General features: G+C 36.8%; 1 protein-coding gene across 1 annotated transcript; it reads left to right on the forward strand.

The window, feature by feature from the left end:
• The first annotated feature begins 16,767 nt into the window (after positions 1 to 16,767).
• On the forward strand, positions 16,768 to 25,731 carry LOC128515576 (GTPase IMAP family member 4-like). The gene is made up of 3 exons (XM_053489666.1): positions 16,768 to 16,783; positions 24,364 to 25,344; positions 25,613 to 25,731. Exons 1-3 carry the CDS (start codon positions 16,768 to 16,770, stop codon positions 25,729 to 25,731), a joined length of 1,116 nt encoding a protein of 371 aa, XP_053345641.1.
• Positions 25,732 to 26,307: the final 576 nt, after the last annotated feature.

Genomic DNA, 26,307 nt, shown 5'->3' on the forward strand with positions numbered 1-26,307 from the left:
TTGTGGGTAATCGTCTCCCCTGCTGGGTCTTGGTGCTGGTCTCTTACTGGTATAATCAACATCCGTGCACACATGTACTGTTTACTATAACACTGTGACCACGTGTGTGTGTGTAAAAATATTTTATTTTGTGTTTGGAAGCGTATGTATACAGCACATGTGCACTGTTTCTTATAACACACGTGTGTACAGCGTGCGTGTAAAGCAGAAGAAAGTCTCAATACAGAGGTTAAAAATCCATTTTCTCCCTCTCTGGTTCAGTCTGCGTGAGCTTATGTGTGCGCGAGCATAGTTTGACATCGTTCACACACACTCGTTTTTAGTGTGTGTGTGTGTGTGTGTGTGTGTGTGAAGCACCCCCTCTGTGCTTCACACACACCCAAAACTCTCTGACGTACACAGAAACACGTCTCTGTCGCGATTCTTTTCAAAGGTAAAGTAAGAAAAGTTTACTGTGAAAGGGGGAGACCGAGGGGCTGATTTTAAACACACACACACACACACACACACACACACACACACACACACACACACACACAAACACACACACACAGCGCCTGCGCGCATAAACAAACACTTATCTGTCGGGATTTATTTGTACTTTTTAAGTTAAAGAGGTTTTTTTTTTTTTTTACTTTATATTTTGTGGTAATTCTTTTCATGTATTTATTTCTTTGGGCTGTGGAACAAATAATTTGAGTTTCCATTATTTCTTATGGAAAAATAAAATTTGGTTTACTAGTGTTTTGGAATACGAGTCACTTCCGAAACGAATTATGCTCGTTCCACTGTATACATTTGACATATGAATTATGAACATAGTGGAAACTCAACAATGATGGAATTTGTGTAGCTGCAAAATGCTTTTTTGTCTGTGCACAAACAGAAAGGAAAAATTTAACATGTTCCAAATGCTAAATTACAGAAAAATTGGCTTGTTATATCTAACCCATTTACATCAGTTTTGCATTCATGTTGTGCCATGACAAATACAAAGCAATACACTTATCTAGGGCTTCACACCTTTTACACAGTGACACCTATATATTTTCTACATGCTGAAAGCACCAACCAGGTGGTTGCTATTATGAGTGTTAGTCGTGTCCACAAGGTTTCAGGGTGACTGGTTACACAGCTTTTTAATTTATGCTTCTTAAAAGTGCTGTTTCTGTCTAATGTTTTATAAAAACTGGTCTACTTTTTATTCTTCTCACCTGAAGTTAAAAAAAATGTGGTGAAAATTATGTCCTGAGTGCAAATTATATTCTGGATAAGTTTCAGTTAGGTATTAGAGTAAAGCAAAGGAGAGTGGGCTCTTCTGAAAGTAACTAATGTCTTACTGCTTTTACTTGACATTTGTTATCATGCCATTTTAATTGTACATTAATTATTTAATTATTCTGATTCCACAGCTTAGTTAACTGATTACAGAATGTTCTGGATTGTTGTTTTCTTGTCGCAGGAATTTATGGCAAAGCATTAGGCTAGAGCTCATCCTAGCTTAAAGAACATACAGTAGAGTCTCGTGTTTCAATAGAGCTCTATGTCTGGGAACCCCAGGATGAAACTCTGTTGAAGCTACCTCTAAAACCTGTAAATATATATTCCTTAAATTCCCCCTTTGATGGTATTAAAGATGGCAAGTCATGGCAAAAAAAAACAACTCTCCAATATTCTCACTGCAAAACAATGTTAATTCGTATGTGATTCCTTTTCTGTCCAACATGATGCTACTAAATTTGTCACTAGTAGAAGAATAAGGAACAGAGACTTTTAAAGTTTTTATGCCAGTCATGGTATATCTACATTGGCTTTCAGTCAATAATAGAATACATTTTGGGTCTTTAAGGCACTATATGGTCTTTCGTCATCTGCCTTTCATAGTGTCAGTGATATGATTAGTTCTCATACTTCACCCAGGAAATTCAATTTGCTAATAAATTACCACTAAATTTCACACCACCACTGTGCGGGTGACCATGTAATCTTGGTAGCTGCACCAGTAGCTAGATTGTGGAACACATATATGCTTATGTAATTATATATTAATATATTCAGTACCATGGTTTTTCACCTGGTTGGTCACTGGGCTTAGTGTCTGCATAATGGGTTATGAGCTCTCCCATATCATGGGAATTTGTCCTGGATGAGGTACAGCATGCGTTCTTTTGTGATGTTGGCGCCCTCTGCTGGTGCAAGCTCAATCAGCATCATGAATTTTATCTTGCCTTCAATAATTCAAATTCAAATTTTATTTGTCACATACACAAACATACACAGTACGAAATGTAGTGAAATGTATTATACGACTGCCATTGACCCTAAAAGAGAGTAAAATTTTACAAATAAGAAATAAATATGAATAAAAGAAATACGATAGAAATTAAATTACAAAATTAAATTAAACTAGGAAAAATAGAACTAAAAATAAAAATAGAAATGTGCTATGAAAAAATAGAACTAAAAATAAAAATAGAAATAGGATGTACAAAATAGAAATATACTGTGCAAATTGAAATATACTTTACGGTGTGTGCAAATATGCATGGAACAAAGTGTCTTAGTGCAGAGGTTATTAAAGTGTCTTTGTGCACTGGTCCAGGATGTAAACGTAAAACTGTAAAATGTAGTGTAGTTGTGAAGGTAGGTGTGCAAAGTTATTAAAGTTTATTTATTCAATTCAATTCAATTCAATTCAATTCAATTCAATTCAATTCAATTCAATTTTATTTGTATAGCGCTTTTAGCAATTGTCATTGCTGCAAAGCAGCTTTACAGCTTAATTATTTAAGTTTGTATGAAATGTGAATGTATTAATCAAGATGGTCAGTTTGTCCCTGATGAGCAAGCCGAGGGTGACAGTGAAAACTCCCTGGAAAAACTCCCTGAGATGGTATGTGACACATCACACTATGTCCATGAGTCCCCCAGATCTGCTCCTTTACCTATGGCAAATCTATTTATAAAAATGCTTGGCTAAATAAATAGGTTTTTAGCCTGGACTTAAACACTGAGACTGTGTTTGAGTCCCGAACACTATTTGGAAGACTATTCCATAACTTTGGGGCTTTGTAAGAAAAAGCTCTGCCCCCAGCTGTATTTTTCATAATACGCGGTACTGACAAGCAGCCTGCATCCTTTGATCGAAGTAGGCGTGGCGGATCGTAAGACACTAGCAGTTCGCTCAGATACTGCGGCGCGAGACCATATAATGCTTTATATGTCAAGAGTAGTATTTTAAAATCAATGCGAAATTTCACAGGAAGCCAATGCAGTGAAGATAAGATAGGGGTGATGTGCTCATATCTTCTGGTTCTAGTGAGGACTTTTGCTGCTGCATTCTGGACTAGCTGAAGCTTATTTATGCATCTAGCTGAACAACCAGACAGTAAGGCGTTACAATAGTCCAACCTAGAGGTGATAAAAGCATGAACTAGTTTTTCTGCATCGTTTATTCAATTCAATTCAATTCAATTTTATTTATATAGCGCTTTTAACAATGGTTATTGTCTCAAAGCAGCTTCACAAAGATGAAAGAAATTCATTAAAAAAAATAAAATAAATAAATAAAATTAAAAATAAAATAATAATAATAATAATAATAATAATAATTTGTGTATGTGTGAGAAAAATGTGTCTAAATAATAACGAGATAAATGAATGAAATTTCTCTGATGAGCAAGCCAAGGGTGACGGCGACAGTGGGAAGGAAAAACTCCCTGAGATAGTAATAGGAAGAAACCTTGAGAGGAACCAGACTCAACAGGGAACCCATCCTCATTTGGGTGATAACAGATAGAGATGATATAACACCATGTGTGTTATGCAGTTGAAAGTACAGTACAATATAACAGAAATTCTTTAAATTAACATGAAGTCCAGTTCAACATAGGGAGTCAGTAGATGCAGAGGGCAGATGGGATCTGGATCACTGGGAGCACAGGAGCAGGATGTGTAGCTCCAACCATAATATGGCAGAATTCAGCTAGAGCTGGTCCTTCTCTGGATGCCTCAGGATCCTCACAGGGTTGGCCTTTGTCTACTGAAGCTGGTACAATCTCCAGATGCCTCGGGATGGGTAGAAAAGTACAGAACAGATGGAGAGAATTAGCGTAGTTGCCATTCAGGATAGATGTACTGAAGTATGAAGTTATGGGATGAGTCACGCGTATGCCAGATTAAAGAGATGCGTCTTGAGTCTACTTTTAAACTGGGAAACTGTGTCTGAGCCCCGAACACTGTCTGGAAGGCTATTCCAAAGTTTTGGAGCTAAATATGAAAAGGCCCTACCCCCTTTTGTAGATTTTGAAATTCTGGGAATTACAAGAAGTCCGGAGTTTTGTGATCTTAAGGAGCGTGGTGGATTATAGCGTATCAGAAGCCTGGTTAGGTATGTGGGAGATAAACCATTTAAAGCCTTGTATGTAAGTAGTACTATTTTGTAATTAATTCTAAACTGAACAGGTAGCCAGTGCAGGGATGATAATATTGGGGTTATATGATCATATTTTCTGGATCTAGTGAGAACCCTGGCGGCTGCATTTTGGACTAACTGAAGCTTGTTTATTGAGGATGCAGGACAACCACCTAGTAATGCATTACAATAGTCCAGTCTGGAGGTCATGAATGCATGAACTAGCTTTTCTGCATCAGATACGGATAAGATGCTTCTAAGTTTGGCGATATTTCTAAGATGGAAAAAGGCTGTTTTTGTGATATTGGAAATATGATTTTCAAAGGACAAGTTACTGTCTAATATTATGCCCAGGTCTTTTACTGTTGAGCTAGTAGTAACAGTACATCCTTCTAAACGCAGGCTGAATTGTGAAAGCTGTTGTGTGCTGGTTTTTGGGCCGATGAGTAATATCTCTGTCTTGTCTGAGTTTAGTAAGAGAAAGTTATTGGTCATCCAATCTTTTATGTCCTGGACACACTCGGTTAATCTAGACAATTTAGGTATTTCGTCCTAATAGGTATTATTAGGTATGGTTTTGTTGAGATATATAATTAGGTATCATCAGCATAACAATGGAAACTAATCCCATGTCTTCTAATGATGTTACCCAAGGGAAGCATGTATATTGAGAACAGCAGAGGTCCTAAAACTGACCCTTGTGGGACCCCATATTTCACTGGCATTACACCAGACAGTTCTCCATTTAGATCTACAAAATGGTATCGATCAGACAGGTATGATCTAAACCATTTTAATGCCTGTCCCTGAATACCTATGTGACAATAGCGACAATAAATTTCTTATCTTGGCAATATTTCTAAGGTAAAAGAATGCTATCCTGGTAATATTATCTACATGAGCTTCAAATAAAAGGCTGGAATCTATAATTACACCAAGGTTTTTCACTGTTGCACTTGATGGAACAGAAAGGCCATCTAAAGTTACGGTGTGATCTAAAATTTTACTCCTAGCTGTATGCGGTCCTATGACTAGAACTTCTGTCTTATCCGGATTAAGCAGAAGGGAGTTAATTAGCATCCAATTTCTTATGTCCTGCACACATTGCTCAACTTTAGTAAGCTGTTTTTTCTCATCAGGTTTTGCTGAGACATATAACTTTGTGTCGTCAGCATAACAATAAAAACTAATACCATGCTTACGGATTATGTTGCCCAGAGGAAGCATGTAAAGGGAAAAAAGCAGTGGGCCTAAAACTGAACCCTGCGGAACGCCAAACTCCACTAGAGAACATGCAGAATAATCACCATTTAAGTCTACATATTGATAACGATGGGTCAGATAGGATCTGAGCTAGGAGAGGGCTGTACCCTTAATTCCTACTACATTTTCTAATCTGTGAAGAAGAATAGCGTGATCAATGGTTTCAAAAGCTGCACTGAGGTCGTGTAATACAAGCATAGTTACACAACCCTGATCAGAGGCCAATAGGAGGTCATTTACTACTTTAACGAGTGCTGTCTCTGTGCTGTGATGAGGCCTAAATCCTGACTGATACAGTTCATGTATGCCATTTCTATGTAGATATGAGCATAGCTGCTCCGCTACTATCTTTTCCAGGATCTTAGAGATAAAGGGGAGATTTGATATTGGCCTGTAATTGGACAGCTGACAAGGGTCGAGGTCAGGTTTCTTAATTATTGGTTTAATAACTGCTAATTTAAAAGATTTTGGAACATACCCAATGCTGAGTGAAGAATTAATAATTCTCAACAGGGGTTCTGTTATTATAAGAAAATGTGTCGATACAGGATCTAATATACAGGTTGATGAATTCGCAAAAGAGATGAGTGAAATTAGTTCATTCTCTTCAAGGGGAGTAAAGTATTCTAGGTTCTGATCTGACATGGCTAGATTAACATCTGCATCAAATACATTGTTCGGTTTCAAAACCTTAGTTTTATGCCTATTTATCTGCTTCAGCCATAAGGTGAGGGTTGTTTTTTTTGCCTATTGACCAGATTTTAGGATATTTGTCTATAAAGTAACTGAACAACACACAGGAAAGTAGGAGATATACTACACTGCACATGCATTTTAGGTTCCACTACTAAAGAGGTGTAGGTGCTTATTGATCTTAAATTATTTGGGGTGTTGTGGCACAGTTTAATAGGATGTATTTATTAGTGAATGTGGGAGAGATTTGCTGAGGCAGTTTGTCAGAAATCTTCTAGCAGGTTGTGCAAATCTTACAAAAATGTTGATGTTACTGCTCGAGAGTGTTGGTGAGATTGTGCTAAACCTTCTTTCATGCTTCTATTAGTTTGGCTTTGTGGCTTCTGGGGATTGCAGTAAAGTGATCATCATGATAAAGGTATTTCATTTATCTCATGTAGAAGCAACATGACATAGACTGGTACTTTTGGTGAAAGTGTCACTGAGGGACAATGTTTTGCATAGATTTTAAATGTACTGATGTTAATTTTCATTTCGTCTATTGGTGCTTCTAATGTCACTGTGCTTAGTGCAAAAGTTTAGCTGCCAGAGATAAAAACATGAAAACATGAACACATAAAAACTGGTCAAATGCATCCAGAACCGTAACAAAATGACAACTGTTCTACAGTTTTACAGGATTAAGAATGATATTAATATAAAAGTAATATCCAGGACATTTAGAAATACCTTGTGGTGTCTGGCTTATTAGAGAATATGTGATATCCATAAGCTTCAGACTGTCCAGATCCTCATCAGACAGTGTGTTTTCATCATGCTATATACAGTATACGTATACAATATACATTACTGCACCTTGTGTGAGACTACAGGCTTATATACAGTATAAATTACTGCACCGTGTGTGAGGCTACAGGCTTATATACAGTATACATTACTGCACCTTGTGTGAGGGTACAGGCTTATATACAGTATAAATTACTGCACCGTGTGTGAGGCTACAGGCTTATATACATTATACATTACTGCACCTTGTGTGAGGGTACAGGCTTATATACACTATACATTACTGCACCTTGTGTGAGGGTACAGGCTTGTATACAGTATACATTACTGCACCTTGTGTGAGACTTCAGGCTTGTATACAGTATACATTACTGCACCTTGTGTGAGACTACAGGCTTGTATACAGTATACATTACTGCACCTTGTGTGAGACTACAGGCTTATATACAGTATACGTTACTGCACCTTGTGTGAGACTACAGGCTTATATACAGTATACGTTACTGCACCTTGTGTGAGACTACAGGCTTGTATACAGTATACATTACTGCACCTTGTGTATGACTACAGGCTTATATACAGTATACGTTACTGCACCTTGTGTGAGACTACAGGCTTATATACAGTATACGTTACTGCACCTTGTGTATGACTACAGGCTTATATACAGTATATATTACTGCACCTTGTGTATGACTACAGGCTTATATACAGTATACATTATTGCACCTTGTGTGAGGCTACAGGCTTATATACAGGTCCTTCTCAAAAAATTAGCATATTGTGATAAAGTTCATTATTTTCTGTAATGTACTGATAAACATTAGACTTTCATATATTTCAGATTCATTACACACAACTGAAGTAGTTCAAGCCTTTTAATTGTTTTAATATTGATGATTTTGGCATACAGCTCATGAAAACCCAAAATTCCTATCTCAAAAAATTTGCATATTTCATCCGACCAATAAAAGAAAAGTGTTTTTAATACAAAAAAAGTCAACCTTCAAATAATTATGTTCAGTTATGCACGACCTGGCACCTGCTCACAGTGCCAAAATTACTGGTAAATGGTTTACTGACCATGGTATTACTGTGCTTAATTGGCCTGCCAACTCTCTTGACCTGAACCCCATAGAGAATCTGTGGGATATTGTGAAGAGAAAGTTGAGAGACCCAACACTCTGGATGAGCTTAAGGCCGCTATCAAAGCATCCTGGGCCTCCATAACACCTCAGCAGTGCCACAGGCTGATTGCCTCCATGCCACGCCGCATTGAAGCAGTCATTTCTGCAAAAGGATTCCCGACCAAGTATTGAGTGCATAACTGAACATAATTATTTGAAGGTTGACTTTTTTTGTATTAAAAACACATTTATGTATGTGTATATATATACATAGACGTGTATATGTGTGTATATTCTGTATGTGTAGATGTGTATACTTATGCTCACTTTTTTATTTTATTTTTTATTTTTTTTATAACACTTGGACTATATTTTACTTCTGGATTATCCATATGTATATTTATTCTTATAATTGTACACCACTATTGTTTGTGTAGCTTGCACATAAGAATTTCACTCACGTGTACGGTACCAGTGTACCAGTACGTGATGTGAAAATAAAAGCGACTTGACTTGACTTGACTTGACTTGACATTTCTTTTATTGGTCGGATGAACTATGCTAATTTTTTGAGATAGGAATTTTGGGTTTTCATAAGCTGTATGCCAAAATCATCAATATTAAAACAATAAAAGGCTTGAACTACTTCAGTTGTGTGTAATGAATCTAAAAAATATGAAAGTCTAATGTTTATCAGTACATTACAAAAAATAATTAACTTTATCACAATATGCTAATTTTTTTAAAAGGACCTGAGGTGTTATTGAGGCCCAGGATGCTTCGATAGCGACCTATCTTTTAGGTCATATATATGACCTAAAAGATAGGTCATACAGTGGTGTGAAAAACTATTTGCCCCCTTACAGGTGATTTCTTATTCTGTTGCATGTTTGTCACACTTAAATGTTTCTGCTCATCAAAAACCGTTAACTATTAGTCAAAGATAACATAATTGAACACAAAATGCAGTTTTTAAATGAAGGTTGACGTTATTAAGAGAGAAAAAAAACTCCAAATCTACATGGCCCTGTGTTTTTGTGATTGCCCCCTTTGTTAAAAAATAACTTAACGGGGGTGGTCACGTGACCCGGAGTTAGATGGCTGCGTAAGTTTTTTGCTCCGCTTGACTTTGTTAATAATTCACGCTTTTTCCTCCGAAATCTTACTTAACTTAGTTGAACAGACTATAAACATGTCAGACACACCTTCTGATAAGGATTTTCCCATTTTTGCATCGACGTGTTTGCAGAAGGCTAAAGAAAAGGAGGCGAAAAGGCCTACTGTTCATGCGCCCTCGCCAGATGCTAACGTTAGCACCGCTGAACCGCACCTGGACATGTCAGTGATCCTGTCAGAAATAAGGGCTAATGGATCACGTCTAGATGGAATCACAAGCCATCTGTAGGGTATTGCCAACTCTGTTTCAAAATTCGTTTACCGCTCTCTCTGAAAGAGTCACTGGCGTTGAATCACGTCTGGAAGAAGCCGAACAGAGGATTTCATCTGCCGAGGATTCGGCGACAACTACGGAAAGGCAGGTGACTAACTTGAAGACGATGGTGGACCAACTGCAGGCCAAAGTAGACGACCTTGAAAACAGAGGCCACCGCAAGAATCTGAAGATTGTGGGCCTGCCGGAGAAAGCCGAGGGCTCTGGCCCACTTCCGTCATATCTTCAAGACATGATCCCAAAGTGGTTAGATCTACCTGTTGATTTTCCAGTACTGGATATTGAGAGGGCTCATAGATCTCCCACTTTCGCGTCTGCCAATCCGAATCCAGCTCCGAGAAGCATCTTAGTTCGGTTCCTGAGGTTTACCGATAAAGAAGCGATATTGAAAGCTGCCATGAAGAAGAAAATAACGCATAATGGATCGGAGCTTCGATTCTATTCGGATTTGTCAGCTGGTGTTCTGCAGAAACGCTGTGAGTTCGGGTCTGTGGGGAAAGCTTTTGCTGCCCGTGGTTTGTATCGAGGGTTTGCCTACCCGGCCCGGCTCAGATGTCTGCATAATGGAAAGATCCGCCTGTTCAACGATCCGGACTCAGCTAAGGCATTTTTGGACTCTCTGGATAGCTAGATTTGACTCTTGGCTGAAATATACACTTTGACTTTCGGTGGAATATTTTCATTATGCCATTGGACAAGTATGTTGGGCATTTTCTAAGGTAATATTCAGAATGCTGCTGTCCACCACAGAAGGTTGTAACCTTCTGGTTATTTTATACATTTTACGTTTGTGGTGGATGGGTAAGTTATTGGTTATGTTTATTTAATGTTACCTTCTTATTCGTCCTACTATTATTTATTTATATTTTAGTTGTATTTAGTAATTTTTATTTTATTTGTATTTATTTTTACTTATATTATTATTATTATTATTATATATTTTTTCCCAATGGTGTTATTCATTGCTGATAATTGCCTAAATTAGAGATATCAGCGGAGCGGGTTATGACGGAGCTATAACTTGGTGGTTTCATTGTGCTGTTGTTACTTGTTGCTAGGTCTCTTATGTTGTTCTGTGACTTTTTGATACTATCTGTGCCTCATCATTTGGGGATGGGGTCTTTGGGGGAGGGTTTTATAGCTTTGTTTTGCGTTTTATTTGTGGTACATATTTGTTGTTGTTCATATTTGGTATCTTGCACTGGCACAAGTGTCATTCTTTTCCCTGTATATTATAATTTTTGTGACTTTATTTTGTCTAGATTTTCAATATGGTTAATTCATTTAAATTAGTAACATGGAACGTGAAAGGCATAGGTCATGTAATTAAGAGGAAAAAAATTTTAACATTTCTTAAAAAAGAAAATGTATCTATAGCGCTATTACAGGAAACGCATTTATCAGATAAGGAACACATTAAGCTGAAAAGAGATTGGGTTGGCCAAATATACTTTTCTTCATTCACATCAAATAGCAGGGGCACTGCAATTCTCATTCATAAAAACATCCCGTTTATCCTTGAACATGCTGAATATGATCCAGAAGGGAGATTTGTGTTGATCTCTGGTTCAATTCATGGAAAACATATCACTATACAGTAGGTAATGTATATGCCCCAAATGTGGATTGCCCTCATTTTATGTCTCATGCAGTTCTAAAGTTTAATCAGCTCTGCAAAAACATTGGTTTCTTAGGAGGTGATTTCAACTGTGTACTTGACGGAAATCTGGATAAATCTTCACCTCAGATTTCAATAAGTTGCAAATCTTCACATATTTTACGTAACACCTGTAAAGACTTAGGACTAGTGGATATTTGGAGGGAGCTGCATCCTAAAGATAGAGATTATACTTTCTAATCTCACCCCCATAAATCATATTCAAGACTAGATTATTTTTTCATACCCTCCGATTGTATACACTATGTGAGTTCTTGTAACATTGGCCCTATTGTGTTATCTGATCATGGCCCGGTTTATTTAGTCATTGACATTAGTGTACCTGTTTAGAGGTCTAATTATTGGAAATTCGATACTTCGTTCTTAAGTGATGATAGTTTTTGTTCTTTTTTTAGGCGGGAAATAATTCAGTATTGGCAGGATAATCAGAACTCACCAGTCTCTTCTGCGATAAAGTGGGACGCAGCCAAGGCTACGTTGCGGGTTCACCTCATTGCTTATGCAGCTTTAAGGAAAAAACTTAAAATACAGAAAAGGAGAGAACTGGAAGCTGAAGTATCTTCTCTGGAACAACATAAACGGTTGCCAAATCAAGATAATTGGATTTTACTAAATAGTGCTAGAGCCAAACTTAACCTAGACTATACAGAACATACCAATAAATTATTACTTTACACTAAACAGCGTTACTATGAGTTTGGTAATAAACCCAGTCGCCTCTTGGCCTATCAGCTAAAAAAGGAGCAGAATGAAAGAACTATAAAAACAATTAGGACATCTGCTGGCATTATTACTTTTGATCCCCATGACATCAACACTTCTTTTTCTGATTTCTATAGGAATCTTTATACAGCTGAATATCATGGATCAAATGAGGATTTACTTAATTATTTAAATGAGATTTCTCTTCCCAGTATTTCTGATGATGCTAGGAGCTCATTAAATGCCCCTTTCACCAGGGACGAAATTTGGGATGCCATTCAATCAATGCCACCCGGTAAAGCTCCTGGCCCAGATGGGTTTCCCATAGAGTTTTATAAGCAGTTCTGGCCTGAACTTTGCCCTATTTTGATGCAGGTGATAAATAATCTCTTTGAGACGGATCCTCTACCTGAATCCTGGTCACTAGCAATTATTAGTCTGCTTCTAAAAAAGGATAAAGATCCAACAAATTGTTCATCTTATCGCCCAATTAGCCTACTTAAAGTAGATTATAAAATTATAACCAAGTCACTGGCTCAACGGCTTGAAATTGTTTTACCCTTCATTGTCAACCCAGACCAATCTGGTTTTGTGAAATCCAGGTATGGCTAAGACAATATTCGAAGAGTTCTAAATATTATAGATCACTTAAATTTTACCAAGGAATCTGCCTTCATTGTATCCTTAGACGCTAAAAAGGCGTTTAATAGGGTGGAGTGGTCTTTTCTTTTTGCAGTCTTAGAGAAAATAAAGTTAGGAAATAATTTTATTGAGTTGGTCAAACGCCTATATTCTAATTCTATAGCTCAGGTTAACACTAATAGAATACTGTCTAATGGATTCTCAGTAAGCAGAGGTTGTCGTCAAGGCTGTCCTCTTTCGCCTTTGTTATTCTCTTTGGTTATCGAACCACTGGCGGTTGCTGTGAGAACTAACGGTAATATACATGGTATTAAAATAGGTCTGGAGGAACATCGTATATATCTCTATATGCAGATGATGTTTTATTATATCTACCCTGACACCTCTGCCGACGTGATTCTCACAGTAATTAAAAAATACAGTAATTATTCAGGATACAAGATCAATCTGGATAAATCTCAAGCTCTGTATATGTATGCTCCCTCTGAAGCCATCTCTAAATCACCCTTTCATTTAGCACTTTCTGGATTTCAATATTTAGGAATTAATATCACTCCCAATCTGGAAGACCTCTTTAAAGCCAATTATTCTCCTTTGATTACAAAAATCAATCAGAATTTATCAGACTGGTCGATTCTTCCAAACTCTTTTTTCGGCAGGATCAATATCATAAAAATGAACATCCTTCCAAGATTAAATATTATTCCAGAATCTACCATGTTACTTAGATACAATTTTTTTTAAGAGGATTAATTCTTTAATTAAGGGGGGGGGGTTGTTGGGATTGAATCTACAAGATGCTTTCCCAGAATGTTATGTTCCCTACCATTTATTTATAATGTACAAAAAATCCAACAAGTGATTAGAGCTTTTACTGTAACAAACACTCTTCTGGTATGGAGGGATATTAAGAAATATTTATCCATTTCAGACAAGTTGTCTCCTAAATCTCCAATTGCGCTTAATCTTGATTTTCCCACATCTATACAGAGCATTGGCCTTTTGACTTGGAGGTCAAGAGGAGTGTCTAAATTAGGTCACTTATTTGATAATGGCCAAATGAGATCATTTCAGGAGTTAAGAAAGGAATTCAGTCTGCCCAGTAAAGATTTTTATAAATTCCTTCAAATACGACACTTTTTAGAGTTGCAGTTAAAAGATGGTAATATACGATTTGATCTTACTGAAATAGAAAAAAGCTTTTCTCTTCATGTACTCTTAAAAAAAAGATCTCTAAATTATATGCATTGCTGTCCAATGTTGGTCCTTCGACCTTTGACTCCTTAAGGATGACATGGGAAAAGGACTTGGGGTCTATTTTCAGTGATGAGGAGTGGCTATCTGTCTGCTCAAATATCTTTCCCAAAAGTGCTTCAATTTCGGTTCATGAACAAAACTTTAAATGTATTCACAGAACTTATTTAACTCCCGTTCGCCTCCATAGAATGTTTCCCAATTGTTCTCAGCTATGCTTTAAATGTAACATGGAGATTGGCACAGTGATGCATGTGTTTTGGGATTGTGACAAAATCAAAATGTACTGGAAAGAGATTCACAAAATTGTTCAAAAAATAATTGGAAAGAAATTTGCTTTGATCCCTAAAGTATATCTCTTGAATTGTACAGTGGAACTGTGTCTTGACTGTGATAGAGAATGTGTATTGAATTTTTGTATATATTTGGCCAAAAAATGTATATTATTACTATGGTCAACTGCTCAGATATCTTCGATCAATATGTGGTTGAGTCAGGTGACCACACTTTTACCACTGGAAAAATTAACTTACGACTTGCATCAAAAATCTGAGGTGTTTAATTTGGTCCTCTCTCTGGAACTTTCTTGAAGGTCCATTGACTATGCCTTTCTAAACTTGTTTTGTGATTTGTTTTTATTTTTGTCTTTGCATTTAAGCATTTATAGCCTTTATAAATAAAAAAAAATAACTTAACTGTGGTTTATCACACCTGAGTTTAATTTCTGTAGTCACCCCCAGGCCTGATTACTGCCACACCTGTTTCAATCAAGAAATCACTTAAATAGGAGCTACCTGACACAGAGAAGTAGACCAAAAGCACCTCAAAAGCTAGACATCATGCCAAGATCCAAAGAAATTCAGGAACAAATGAGAACATAAGTAATTGAGATCTATCAGTCTGGTAAAGGTTATAAAGCCATTTCTAAAGCTTTGGGACTCCAGCGAACCACAGTGAGAGCCATTATCCACAAATGGCAAAAACATGGAACAGTGGTGAACCTTCCCAGGAGTGGCCGGCCGACCAAAATTACCCCAAGAGCGCAGAGACAACTCATCCGAGAGGCCACAAAAGACCCCAGGACAACATCTAAAGAACTGCAGGCCTCACTTGCCTCAATTAGGGTCAGTGTTCACGACTCCACAATAAGAAAGAGACTGGGCAAAAACAGCGCAAACCACTTTTAAGCAATAAGAACATCCTCCAGAGCACTGTAAAAGACTCGTTGCAAGTTATTGCAAACGCTTGATTGCAGTTATTGCTGCTAAGGGTGGCCCAACCAGTTATTAGGTTCAGGAGGCAATTACTTTTTCACACTGGGCCATGTAGGTTTGGATTTTTTTCTCCCTAAATAATAAAAACCATCATTTAAAAACTGCATTTTGTGTTTACTTGTGTTATCTTTGACTAATAGTTAAATGTGTTCGATGATCAGAAACATTTTGTGTGACAAACATGCAAAAGAATAAGAAATCAGGAAGAGGGCAAATAGTTTTTCACACCACTGTATATATACACACAGTAGGACACTATTTTTCATTCCTACACATGATTTAATGGATTTTTTTAAACTGTGTGCCCTACGATTGCACAAGGAAAGCAGTACACTCACTGGTTAACTTCTCTTCTCTCCAGTTCATTAGGTACACCTGTTGTTAACAGAAATACAGTATTTAATCAGCCAAACACATGGCAACAACTCAGTGTATTTCGGCATGTAGACATGGTCACGATGATCTGCTGAAGCCAAGCATCAGAATGGAGAAGAAAGGTGATTTAATTGAGTTTGAATAGGGCATCTGAATTTTTCCCAAACTACTGATCTGTTAGGATTTTCACACACACTCATGTCTATGGTTTATAGAGAATGGTGAGAAGAGAGAGAAAATATGGGTCAAAACACCTTGTTGATGCCAGAGGTTAGAAGAGAATGGCCAGACTGGTTTAAGCTAAAAGAAAGTCAACAGGAACCCAAATAAAATCTTGTTACATCTGACGTCTGCTGAAGAGCGTTTCTAAACACGCAACACATTAACCCTTGAAGTAGATGAGCTACAGCAGCAGAAGAACACACCAGTTCTCATTTCTGTCAGCTACGAACAGGAACCTGAGACCACAGTTCACATGGCATCACCAAAATTGGACAATAAACGGCTGGGAAAATGTTGCCTCGTCTGACGAGTCTTGATTTCTGATGCAACATTCAGATGGTTGGGTCAAAATTGTCTTGTATCAGAGGGTAAGGTTGGTGGTGGTGATGTAATGGTGTAGGGGACAGTTTCTTGGCACACTGGGTCCCTTTTCACTAATTTAGCATAAAAATCACTGAGCGTGATTCTCTTCTATTTTACAGAAGAATTTCTCCACCAGATAATTAAACAGGTGTAGAGAAAGTCATAGACAAGTATACAATAAAACAAAACAGAATTCTGCAAGGCCAGTATTTATTGCAGAAATACTAAGGGAGAAAAGGTTAAACACACAGTAAACATGTTAACAAATATAAACAATGGGACAATACGATAAATACAGCACACATTAATGAGTAGAGCATAATCAGCACTAGAGGGATAAAAGTCCATAAGTTATAGAGATAAAGGAACAGTGCTGGAACTGATAAATAACACTTGCTCCTATTTAGTAGTGAACATAAACAGGATAAGGAGATGAGATGGTTAATGGTTAATTATTTTTGAAGGCTTTCATATTCCAGGAATCTAAAACTTGCTTTCATTTTTAACCTCATCACTGTCACGAAATGGCGTCGAGCAAAGGTAAGAATCAAATCTGCCTTTTATTACAATAGAAGTTTGTACAAAAATAAGTGTTGGTAAGATTTAAGAGATTTATAATATATGAATTAAACATTGAAATGGATTATAAGTCATAAAGTTATTAGAAAATAATAACTAAAATTAAAATTATATTATTATATGAGAGAATATTATAAGTAATAACCATAGGAAAACATTAACACAGTTTTTAAGAGCATTGTATCAAATGTTTTAAATGATTCAAATAAGTTAACTATGTTTAGCATTAGCCTAATTCTTTCCCATTACAGTGAAGTTGCCATGAAATGTTTTTTTTTTTTTATTCTTGTGTTATACATTTGAATTCAATTTAAAGATTTTCATAATATTCACTGCACTTGAAGTGTGGATAAAAATAAATACAATTATCTATTAAAGAAAATAAAGTTTTCACTTATTAGTTGGAAATATCTCTGACTGCTGCTGTTTCCTGTATTTATGCCATTTTCTGATCAGCTTGTGGGTCCTTGAAAAATGGACTGAATGGGCTTAGTCAGCTTCTGATTATATGATTCCAAACCAAACTCATTAGTTGGAATCAGACATGCCTCATCAGAGACTGTAGTCAAAAAGGACACTTAAAAAAAAATCTCCAGCAATTAACGCTTCGTCTATAGAAATGACTAGGTTTGAGAGGAAATCTGCAAATTCACAAAGAAATTCAGAATACGGCCCTGGAGGTCTGTAAATGATGATTAGCGGGATCGACTGTGCTGCCTTCATATTCGTAGCTACATTTGTTATGTTACTATAAAGAACTTCAAATGAGTTCAATTTGTGTCTGTGTTTTTGTACAATAATCAAATTATCATTGTAAATAATGATGTCTCCTCCTTTACCAGTTAACCGAGGCTGGTCTATGTACAGTAGCTGTGTCCAGGAGGACTAGCTTCATTTAAAGCTACATACTTGTAGCTGTTTAATCCAGGTTTCAGTTAAACAGAGAATATCAAATTCCTGATCCGTGATAGTTTCATTAACAATAACTGCTTGAGTTGCGAGAGATCTAATATTTAACAGTCCTAGCTTCAGATCAGAGGTGCCGGTGTGATCCGAATTTGTGGTATCTATGTTAATTAAGTTACTAAAACAGACATTCTGAGTCTTTCTAAATTTGTGATTAGCTCGGGGAACAGACACAGTCTCAATATAGTGAACCCTGAGTGACGACTCTATGCAGCTAGCAGACGGTTTGTTTAGCCTGTCTGTCTGCTCCCTGGCCTGGGCTCTGGATTGTCACAGATTATGGCCTTCTCTGAGACTATAAGCTATACAACAAGAAACGAGAGCAGCACCTTCCCGAGTGGGATGGACACCGTCCCACCCTAACAGGCCAGCTTTGCCCTCAAAGGTCTTTCAATTATCTATGAAGCCCATGTTTTTTCGGAGCACCACCTGGATATCCAGTGGTTCAGCGAACATAACCAGCTGTAAACTATGTCACCACGTCTCATTGGGATGGGACCAGAGCACATGACTTCATCGGACATCGCCTTCGCTCGTTTAAACACCTCTATAAAGTTATTCTTGCTAACCTCTGACTGACAAAGCCGTATATCACTAGCTCCAGCATGTACTACTATCTTAGAGAACCTATGCTGTACTAGAGCCCTAAGATTACCTGCTATGTCCGGTGCTCTGGCTCCTGGGATACACCTTACCACTACCGCTGGCATTCTTAAAGGTCTAGCTAATTTCAGTCTCATATAACCAGAGCTCTTTCAGGTTTCTCAGTGGGTGCATCGCTGAGGAGAGCAAACCTCTTGGACACGTCAAAGGTTAGGTGTGTAACATTTTGCTGGAGACCGCTGCTCTCCGAACACCAGAGATTGAACCACGGCCTCGTGCCAGTGCTCAGATCTCTCAGTAGGTCAGCCTGGTATGCCTGCAAGACATTGTGTGCAGGACAGCACCAGCCTGACCCGCTGCCTGAAAAAGCTCCTTTCTCACCAATGAAGATGTTAGTCTACACGGCTTGGTCGGGTGTGTGGATTTTTCCAGGGAGGATGCCCACGCTTTTCGCATCAATGCCATTCGAACAGATCAATGTCAATAGCACAAAAACACAGGATGAATAGGGCTTATTCCATGAAAGAGTTAACTTTTAGCCTTTGGGGGATTTTATTATTTTATTTATTTATATAAATTTATATTTATAGTTTCCATCTCCGCGGAAGTGAGAGAGAAGGTTTCTTTCGCCTACTCACAGGAAACGCTGAAGTGTAGCTTTTGAAAGGGAACAGAACCCAAACCTAAGAAGAGCCTTTGCAATGATTTCAGAAGACTCAACCAGATGTAAGAATTCACTGCATGAATAAACTGATCAAGCAATTGGAGAGAGGCTGCTTCATCTCTACACTGGACCTTACAAAAGGGTGACTGGCTAGTGGCCCTATTGCCAGAGGCATGACCCAAACCTGCCATCACCACTGTCACAGACAGTAAGAGGAGGTTCTCTCCTTTGACTAGCATTAGTCAAGTTCTAGTTGTTAATTGGAGGTGCTGGTGCTCTCTGGAGGGTTTGGCTCATCATGAACTCCAAAAATGTTACCTGGGACTGATTGAGGTGCAATACATTGGATATTGGATTGGCCAAGTAGTCCTGACGCAACAGAAAAGGAAGATCAGATGTCTTAGAAATAGGTTAGAAGGATATTACAAATGCTTTATCCCTGTCTTTTTTTCTGTAGCATCCTTGTTTCCAGACCTGACCAAAAAGGGCCAGTGAAAGTGGGTGCAATGGATCAACACTGTAAAAAAAAAAAAAAAAAAAAAAGCGTAAAAAACGGTCACATGACTGCCAAACAAAAAACGTAAAATTAAGGTAAAATACTCTAGTTCATATTATGCTCAAAAACATTTTGTCTTTTACAGAGAAACGTCATTATTTTTTCCTAAATTTATACGATTGAAGACCTTCAATAAAGCAACAACACTATATGTTTAGCAGTGAAACACCATTATTATACAGATTTTTCCTAAAATTTATACGATTTAACACATTTATTAAAACAGCACTAGTAAAAACGTAATCTGAGATTTGCGACAGACGAACTTGACAGTATTAATAAATGAGCTTTGTTTACAGCAACAACAATAAGAATTAAAATAACAATAAAAAAACTCTAACTGGCATTGTCTCTTGAGCTTGCAGGTATTTTTTCTCCCACAGAAACACGATGTGACATTTCAGAGTCTTCTCCTCTGTCCCTCAGAGACAGCTTTCCTTCTCACCTGTAGCTCAGCAGCGTGTCTTCACTCCTCTGAATTTACACAGACAACCTTTTACTGGCTGCAGAGTCTGACCGCCTTCTTCTTCTTTCTTCTTCTTTAAGTTTAATGGCAGGTGGCAAACCAACTTATGGTACATTTTCGCCACCTACTGAGTTAGAGTGTGAAACCTCAGGAAAAAAAAAAAAAACATAAAAAAATAAAATATAAATAAAATATATATATATCCTGTTAATTAAACCTGTATCCCTCAAAAACTCTGCATTCTGAAATATATCTTTGACTGAGATGACATTAATTTCCAGATCTCTTAGTTTATCTACAAGCTGATTTCTCTCCATTCTATAAGCTTCACAGTGTAATAATACATGCTCAACCGTTTCTGTTCTTCCACAATGAGTGCAGCACTCTGATTTATTTTTCCCTATCATGTACAGGGAGCAATTAAAATTGGAGTGTCCTATACAGACCCTAGTTATAACTGTGTCTTCTTTTCTGTTTCCATATGCCTTCCTTTCTTTCCCCACTTTTGATTGGATGTTAAATAGATGTCTTCCTTTTGACTCTTTTTTCCAGTCCTCTTGCCATAATCTTATGACTGCAGCTTTAATTATACTTTTTATTTCTGATTTCCATAATGGAATTTCTATTTTAACCTCCTCTTTTCTCAATGCTGTTTTGGCCAACTTTCCCTTCTATCCCTACATGGGCAGGGATCCATACAAATTCTACACTTACTCCCATATGATTAATTCTAAAAATATTTTGCAAAATTTCAAACAGAATATCCTGTCTAGATGAAGAATTCCCGCTATTTAAACTGCTGAAGGCTGAATATGAGTCAGAACATGCAGCCACACTTATGGGCCGAATTTCCTCTACCCACTGCATTGCCATTAAAATTGCCATCATTTCTGTCGTAAAAACGGATACATGATTACTTGACCTCTTCACAACACTATGCTTGAAATATGGAATATATATTGCAGCTGCTGTGTACCCGCAATCTGGATTTTTTGATCCATCTGTATATATTTGAATGCGATTGAAATATTTTTGTTTCAAATATCTACTATTTCCTCTTTAGTCATACACCTATTCTTATCGTTAATTTTACCTTGCAACTGTAAGTCTACTAATAGCATTTGAAACAACCAAGGAGGTTACTACTGTAGGGCTTGTTTTTATGCAATCAATTCCTATTTTCTTGGCCTCCATATCTGCGTTCCACTTAAAGCTCCTGTATTTGGTATACTCATGTTCCCAACATTTTTGGAGTACTTCTTTAACTGGATGGGTGTCTACATGCCCCCTTACAGAATTCCAATATGCCATCTTTACCTTAAATGTCCTAAATTTTAATGGCATCTCTGCCATTTCCATCTGCATTGCTGAGACTGGGGATGTTCGAAATACCCCGCTTCCTATCCTTAATGCTTGAGACTGAATAACACTGACTTTTTTTTTAACAAAGATTCTGATGCTGAGCTGTAAGCTATATTACCATAATCTATAATTGGTCTTATCATTGCACAATATAGTTTTTGTAATGCTTGTCGAGTTGAACCCCAATCTACCCCTGCTAAGCATCTTAAAATATTTATTCCTTTTTTACATTTATTTTGAACTTTCTTTATATAGGATGTAAAAGTTAGCTTTGTATCTATCCATACTCCGAAGAACCTAATTTCTGTTACCTGCTCTAAAGTTTGCCCATAAAGGTTTACTTTGATATTAGGGGATTTCCTCTTCCTTGAGAAACATACCACTTTGTTTTTTTCTACGGACAACCTAAAGCTCCATTTATTGACTCCATTTATTGGCCAGGGGTAGCTCAGTGGTTAAGGCATTAGACTACGGTTCAGAAGATCCCAGGTTCAAACCCCACAACCATCAAGTTGCCACTGTTAGGCCCTTGAGTAAGGCCCTCAACTGCTCAGATGTGTAATGAGAAAAGAATGTAAGTCGCTCTGGTTAAGAGCGTCTGCCAAATGCCTAAATGTAACTTTTCCACTGCTTTCTGCATGCTTTTCTCCACATACTTAACATTTCTTCCCCCTTCTCCACAGGGCACCATCATCTGCATATAATGACTTGCCTAGTCCTTGTCCAATCATTGAAAATATATTATTTATCATTATAGTAAATAGCACTGGACTGCACACACTACCCTGTGGGGTCCAATTATCTATCAAGTATATCCTAAAGAAACTAGTTCCGACCCTAACTTGAATAGTTCTATTAAACAAAAAGTCCATTATCCAATTATACATTTTCCCTTTGATTCCCATATTGTCTAATTTTATTAAAACTCCCTCTTTCCAAAGCATATCATAGGCCTTTTCCACATCAAAAAAGACCCCTACTATACTCCTTATTCGCCACTGCCTTTCTAATTTCAGACTCTAAACATAATACAGAATCCATAGTATTTCGTCTTTTTCTAAAGCCACTCTGATAGTGACTTAAAAGGTTTTTACTTTCTATTACATAATTTAGTTGAGATACTATAATCTTTTCCATTACTTTACATAGGTTAGATGTTAACGCTATGGGTCTATAACTTGATGCTACTGTGGGATCCTTACCAGGCTTCGCAATTGGAATGATCACTTCATGTTTCCAAGACGCAGGGAGTTTTCCCAGCTCCCATACCTTATTAAACATCCTTAAAATAATATTTAGAGATGCATCAGAAAGATGTTTTATCATTTCATAACAAATGCCATCTTGTTCATCACGTTTCACACATTGTAGCACCTGTTTTAGTTCATACATAGTTAAATCTGCATCCAATGTACACCCAGACAGTTTTTTTTGTATTAGGATTATCTTTTAAAATTTTGATCCCTTTGCACTCTCATGCTATCTGATATATTATTGCTACTGTGAACCTTAACAAAAGTTTCTACCAACTCCTCTGCCTTTTCTGTGTTTGTCATTTTATTTTTACCTTCTTTTATTAAGACTGGAATACCTTTATGCATTTGCTTCCCACCGATTTTCCTAATCATATTCCACATATCACAGTCAGACCGCCTCTGCGCACGCTAAACAAGCAAAATATCAAAATGTAACTTAAAGCGCTGCTTTAAAACAGTTACACAGCAAATACATTATCCTTGTGTCAGAATATTCAGGCCTGCATTAGGAAAGCTGATGGCTAGATTACCATGGTGATATTTCAAAACATGTCATCAAAACAAATTTTTTTTTTGATAAGTATCAGTCTCCTAAATTCTCTTCACATTCTTTGAAGGCATGAAGCAGATAATATAGCCAGCATGTAAGTGATAATGTAGGGATAATCTTTTAAAAAGTCATGAAAAAAAGCTAAACTTGCATTTAGAACTTAAATGTCGAAGTAATATAAACTTATATGAGTTACCTTAAAATTACAAAGAAAAACAATAAATTTTTAGTATGGACATTAACCTTTATCTAATGAGTTTTGTATTTAATTACAATTAATTATTGTAATTTTACATAAGGTTATACGTAATTTACAAAAACAGAAAAAACACAGTAAAAATAATATGGTATTTTTACTGTTAAAAATGTAAAAAAAGTGAATTTTTCAGTATTGAAATAATACATAAAAAATAGTAAACTTACTGTAGTAATTTACAGATAATATCTGTAATTTTACAGAGATTTGTATGTAGTTTTTAAAAAAAGGAAAACTACTATCAAATTTTAAAGTTATTTTCCGTAAAATTAGGACTTTTTTTTTTTTTTTTTTTTTACAGTGTAGCAAGAAGAGCAGACATTTTGGGTCCTTAAAGGATATCTCACCAGCTCACCTGTTATGATTAACTTGGACTTTAATCCTCATCAATACTGATGCCTCTGAGATGGGCTGTGCAAGAGTTGAAGTATTATCTTGCACACTTCCTGTGTACACAGGTCACTGACCATACTGTACCCTCTCCAGGGGATTGTGAGAACCATTGGTTTCTCATCCTGGAAGCATTCCTGAAGGATCTCTATTTGATCACACACTAGTACATACAAGCTCAGATCCTCCTTCTACAGTCCACACAGTACACCAGTAGCGCTGTAAACTCTTAACACCCAGGGGTGTGTATGTACCTCACTTACAACCAACTTACAAAACTTAGAAACTGCCTTGCTTTGTTTGACTTCCAATAATTTTATAATAATATTAATAATAATAACACCATTGTATTCTGCATCATGCCCATTAATGTAAACATCTTTATCAATTGTAATTAGATTTTTTCAACAACATTTATGATATTATTTTATAGTAAAACTATCATATTTTCTCATATTTGTCGCTTTTAAAGGTCTATTTTCTCTCTGTACAGACTCATTAATGCCCCCTGACATGCTCAGGATTGTGCTCCTGGGGAAGACTGGAGTAGGAAAGAGTGCATCAGGAAACACCATTCTGGGTAAAGAAGTATTTACTGAAGATGTGTCTGATGAATCAGTGACCAGTGAGTGTCAGAAAGAGACAGCAAAAGTCTGTGGGAGACAGATTTCTGTGATCGACACTCCAGGACTGTTTGACACGAGTACTGATAATGATGAGATCAGAAAAGAGATTATTAACTGCATCTCTATGGCAGCACCTGGCCCTCACGTATTCCTACTGGTGCTGAGAATAGGACACTTCACACAGGAGGAGAGAGAGGCAGTGAGAATCATTAAACAAATATTTGGTCAGAAATCCAACATATACACTATTGTGCTCTTCACAGGAGGTGATATGCTGAAAGGAAAGACAGTTGAACAGTACCTGGAAAGGTCTGGGACAAAGTTAAAGAGGCTTTTATCAGACTTTGGTAACAGATATCATGTTTTTAACAACAATGATAAATCCAGCAAGACTCAGGTCCTGACTCTTCTAAATAACATCGACTTGATGTTGAGGGTAAACAGAGGAAGCTGCTACACTAATGAAATGTTTGAGGAGGTTGAGAAAGCCCTAGAAAAAGAAAAGGAGAGAGAGGAGCAGATAGAGAGAGAGAAAGATGAGCTGAAGAAGAAACATGAAGCTGAAATAGAGGCAATAAGGAGAGAGATGCAGAGCCAAAAAGAAAGACAAGAGGCAGAAGAGAGAAGAAAAGAGAATTGGGAGAGACAAAGAGAGAAGGAAAAGAAACAGAGAGATCAAGAGGAGGAAAGAAAGAGGAGAAAACTACAAGACCTTCAATTATCTCAACAACAAGAGTGGGAGAGGAGGATGAGAGGAGAGAAGGCGAAGAGAAAAGAGCAGGAGAAGAAATGGGAGAAAAGAATGACTGATATGGAGAAAAAATGGAGTTTAGATCTGATTAAAAGGGAGCGGCTGTATGACAAGGACAGACAGAAAGAAAAGAAGGAGAAGGAATTAAAAGAAAAGGAAAGCAAAAAATTTAATGAGAAGATAAGAAACATGGAAAAACAACTGAAGTTGCAAAAAAAGGAAGATAAACAGAAAGGAAATGCAAACAAAACTACAGAAACAACAGGAAGAGTTCAAAAATCACAAAGAAGAAGAAGAAAGTAAACACAATGAGGAAACGGAGAGAAATCTTGCCTTCATTAGAGATCAGCACAACAGAGAGCTGGAGAAACTGAGGAGAGAGACAGAAGAAGCAGCCAGGAAACAGGCAGAGGAGAAATTTAATGATATACTGTATAAAAGAGTTAAAGAGGCAAAGAAATAGGATTTAAAGAGGGCTGTGAAAAAGTATAATCAGAAAGAATAAAACTAGGTAAATTTATGGAGTTTGGAATAGTTTTCTCAAGAAGGAATAAAAAACTAAAAATAAATGAAAACTTAATTAAAATTCAAATAGAATTTTGGTATTGATTATTATTATCATTATTATTATTATTATTATTATTATTATTATTTAAACAACATAATTTGCATGTTTCGGGAGTGCAGAGTTAAATGTGTGTATAACTGACCAGTTTCTTGCTTCAGGTAGGCTTGCTTCTATTTTTCATTACATTTATATTTACTGTAGTTATATTATACATTTAGTGCAGTTTCTTTATAGTGTACTCTGTGTCCACTTAACAATAACAAAATGTATTTAAATGCAGTGAGATTTTTATTGTTGATTGACTTTTGTCAATTGTAAAATAAAAGCTTTAAATTAGCATGCAATAATCAATTAAAATTAATTACACAAATGAATTAACTTGTCTAGCTAAATACTATGAAGGTAAAACAGTAGCAAAACCCGAGAGCTTGCAAATTCGAATGTGAGAACTTGTAAAATTAATATTTGTAT

The sequence above is a fragment of the Clarias gariepinus genome, chromosome 28 (assembly GCF_024256425.1).
Source record: "Clarias gariepinus isolate MV-2021 ecotype Netherlands chromosome 28, CGAR_prim_01v2, whole genome shotgun sequence".
Classification (NCBI taxonomy): Eukaryota; Metazoa; Chordata; class Actinopteri; order Siluriformes; family Clariidae; genus Clarias; species Clarias gariepinus.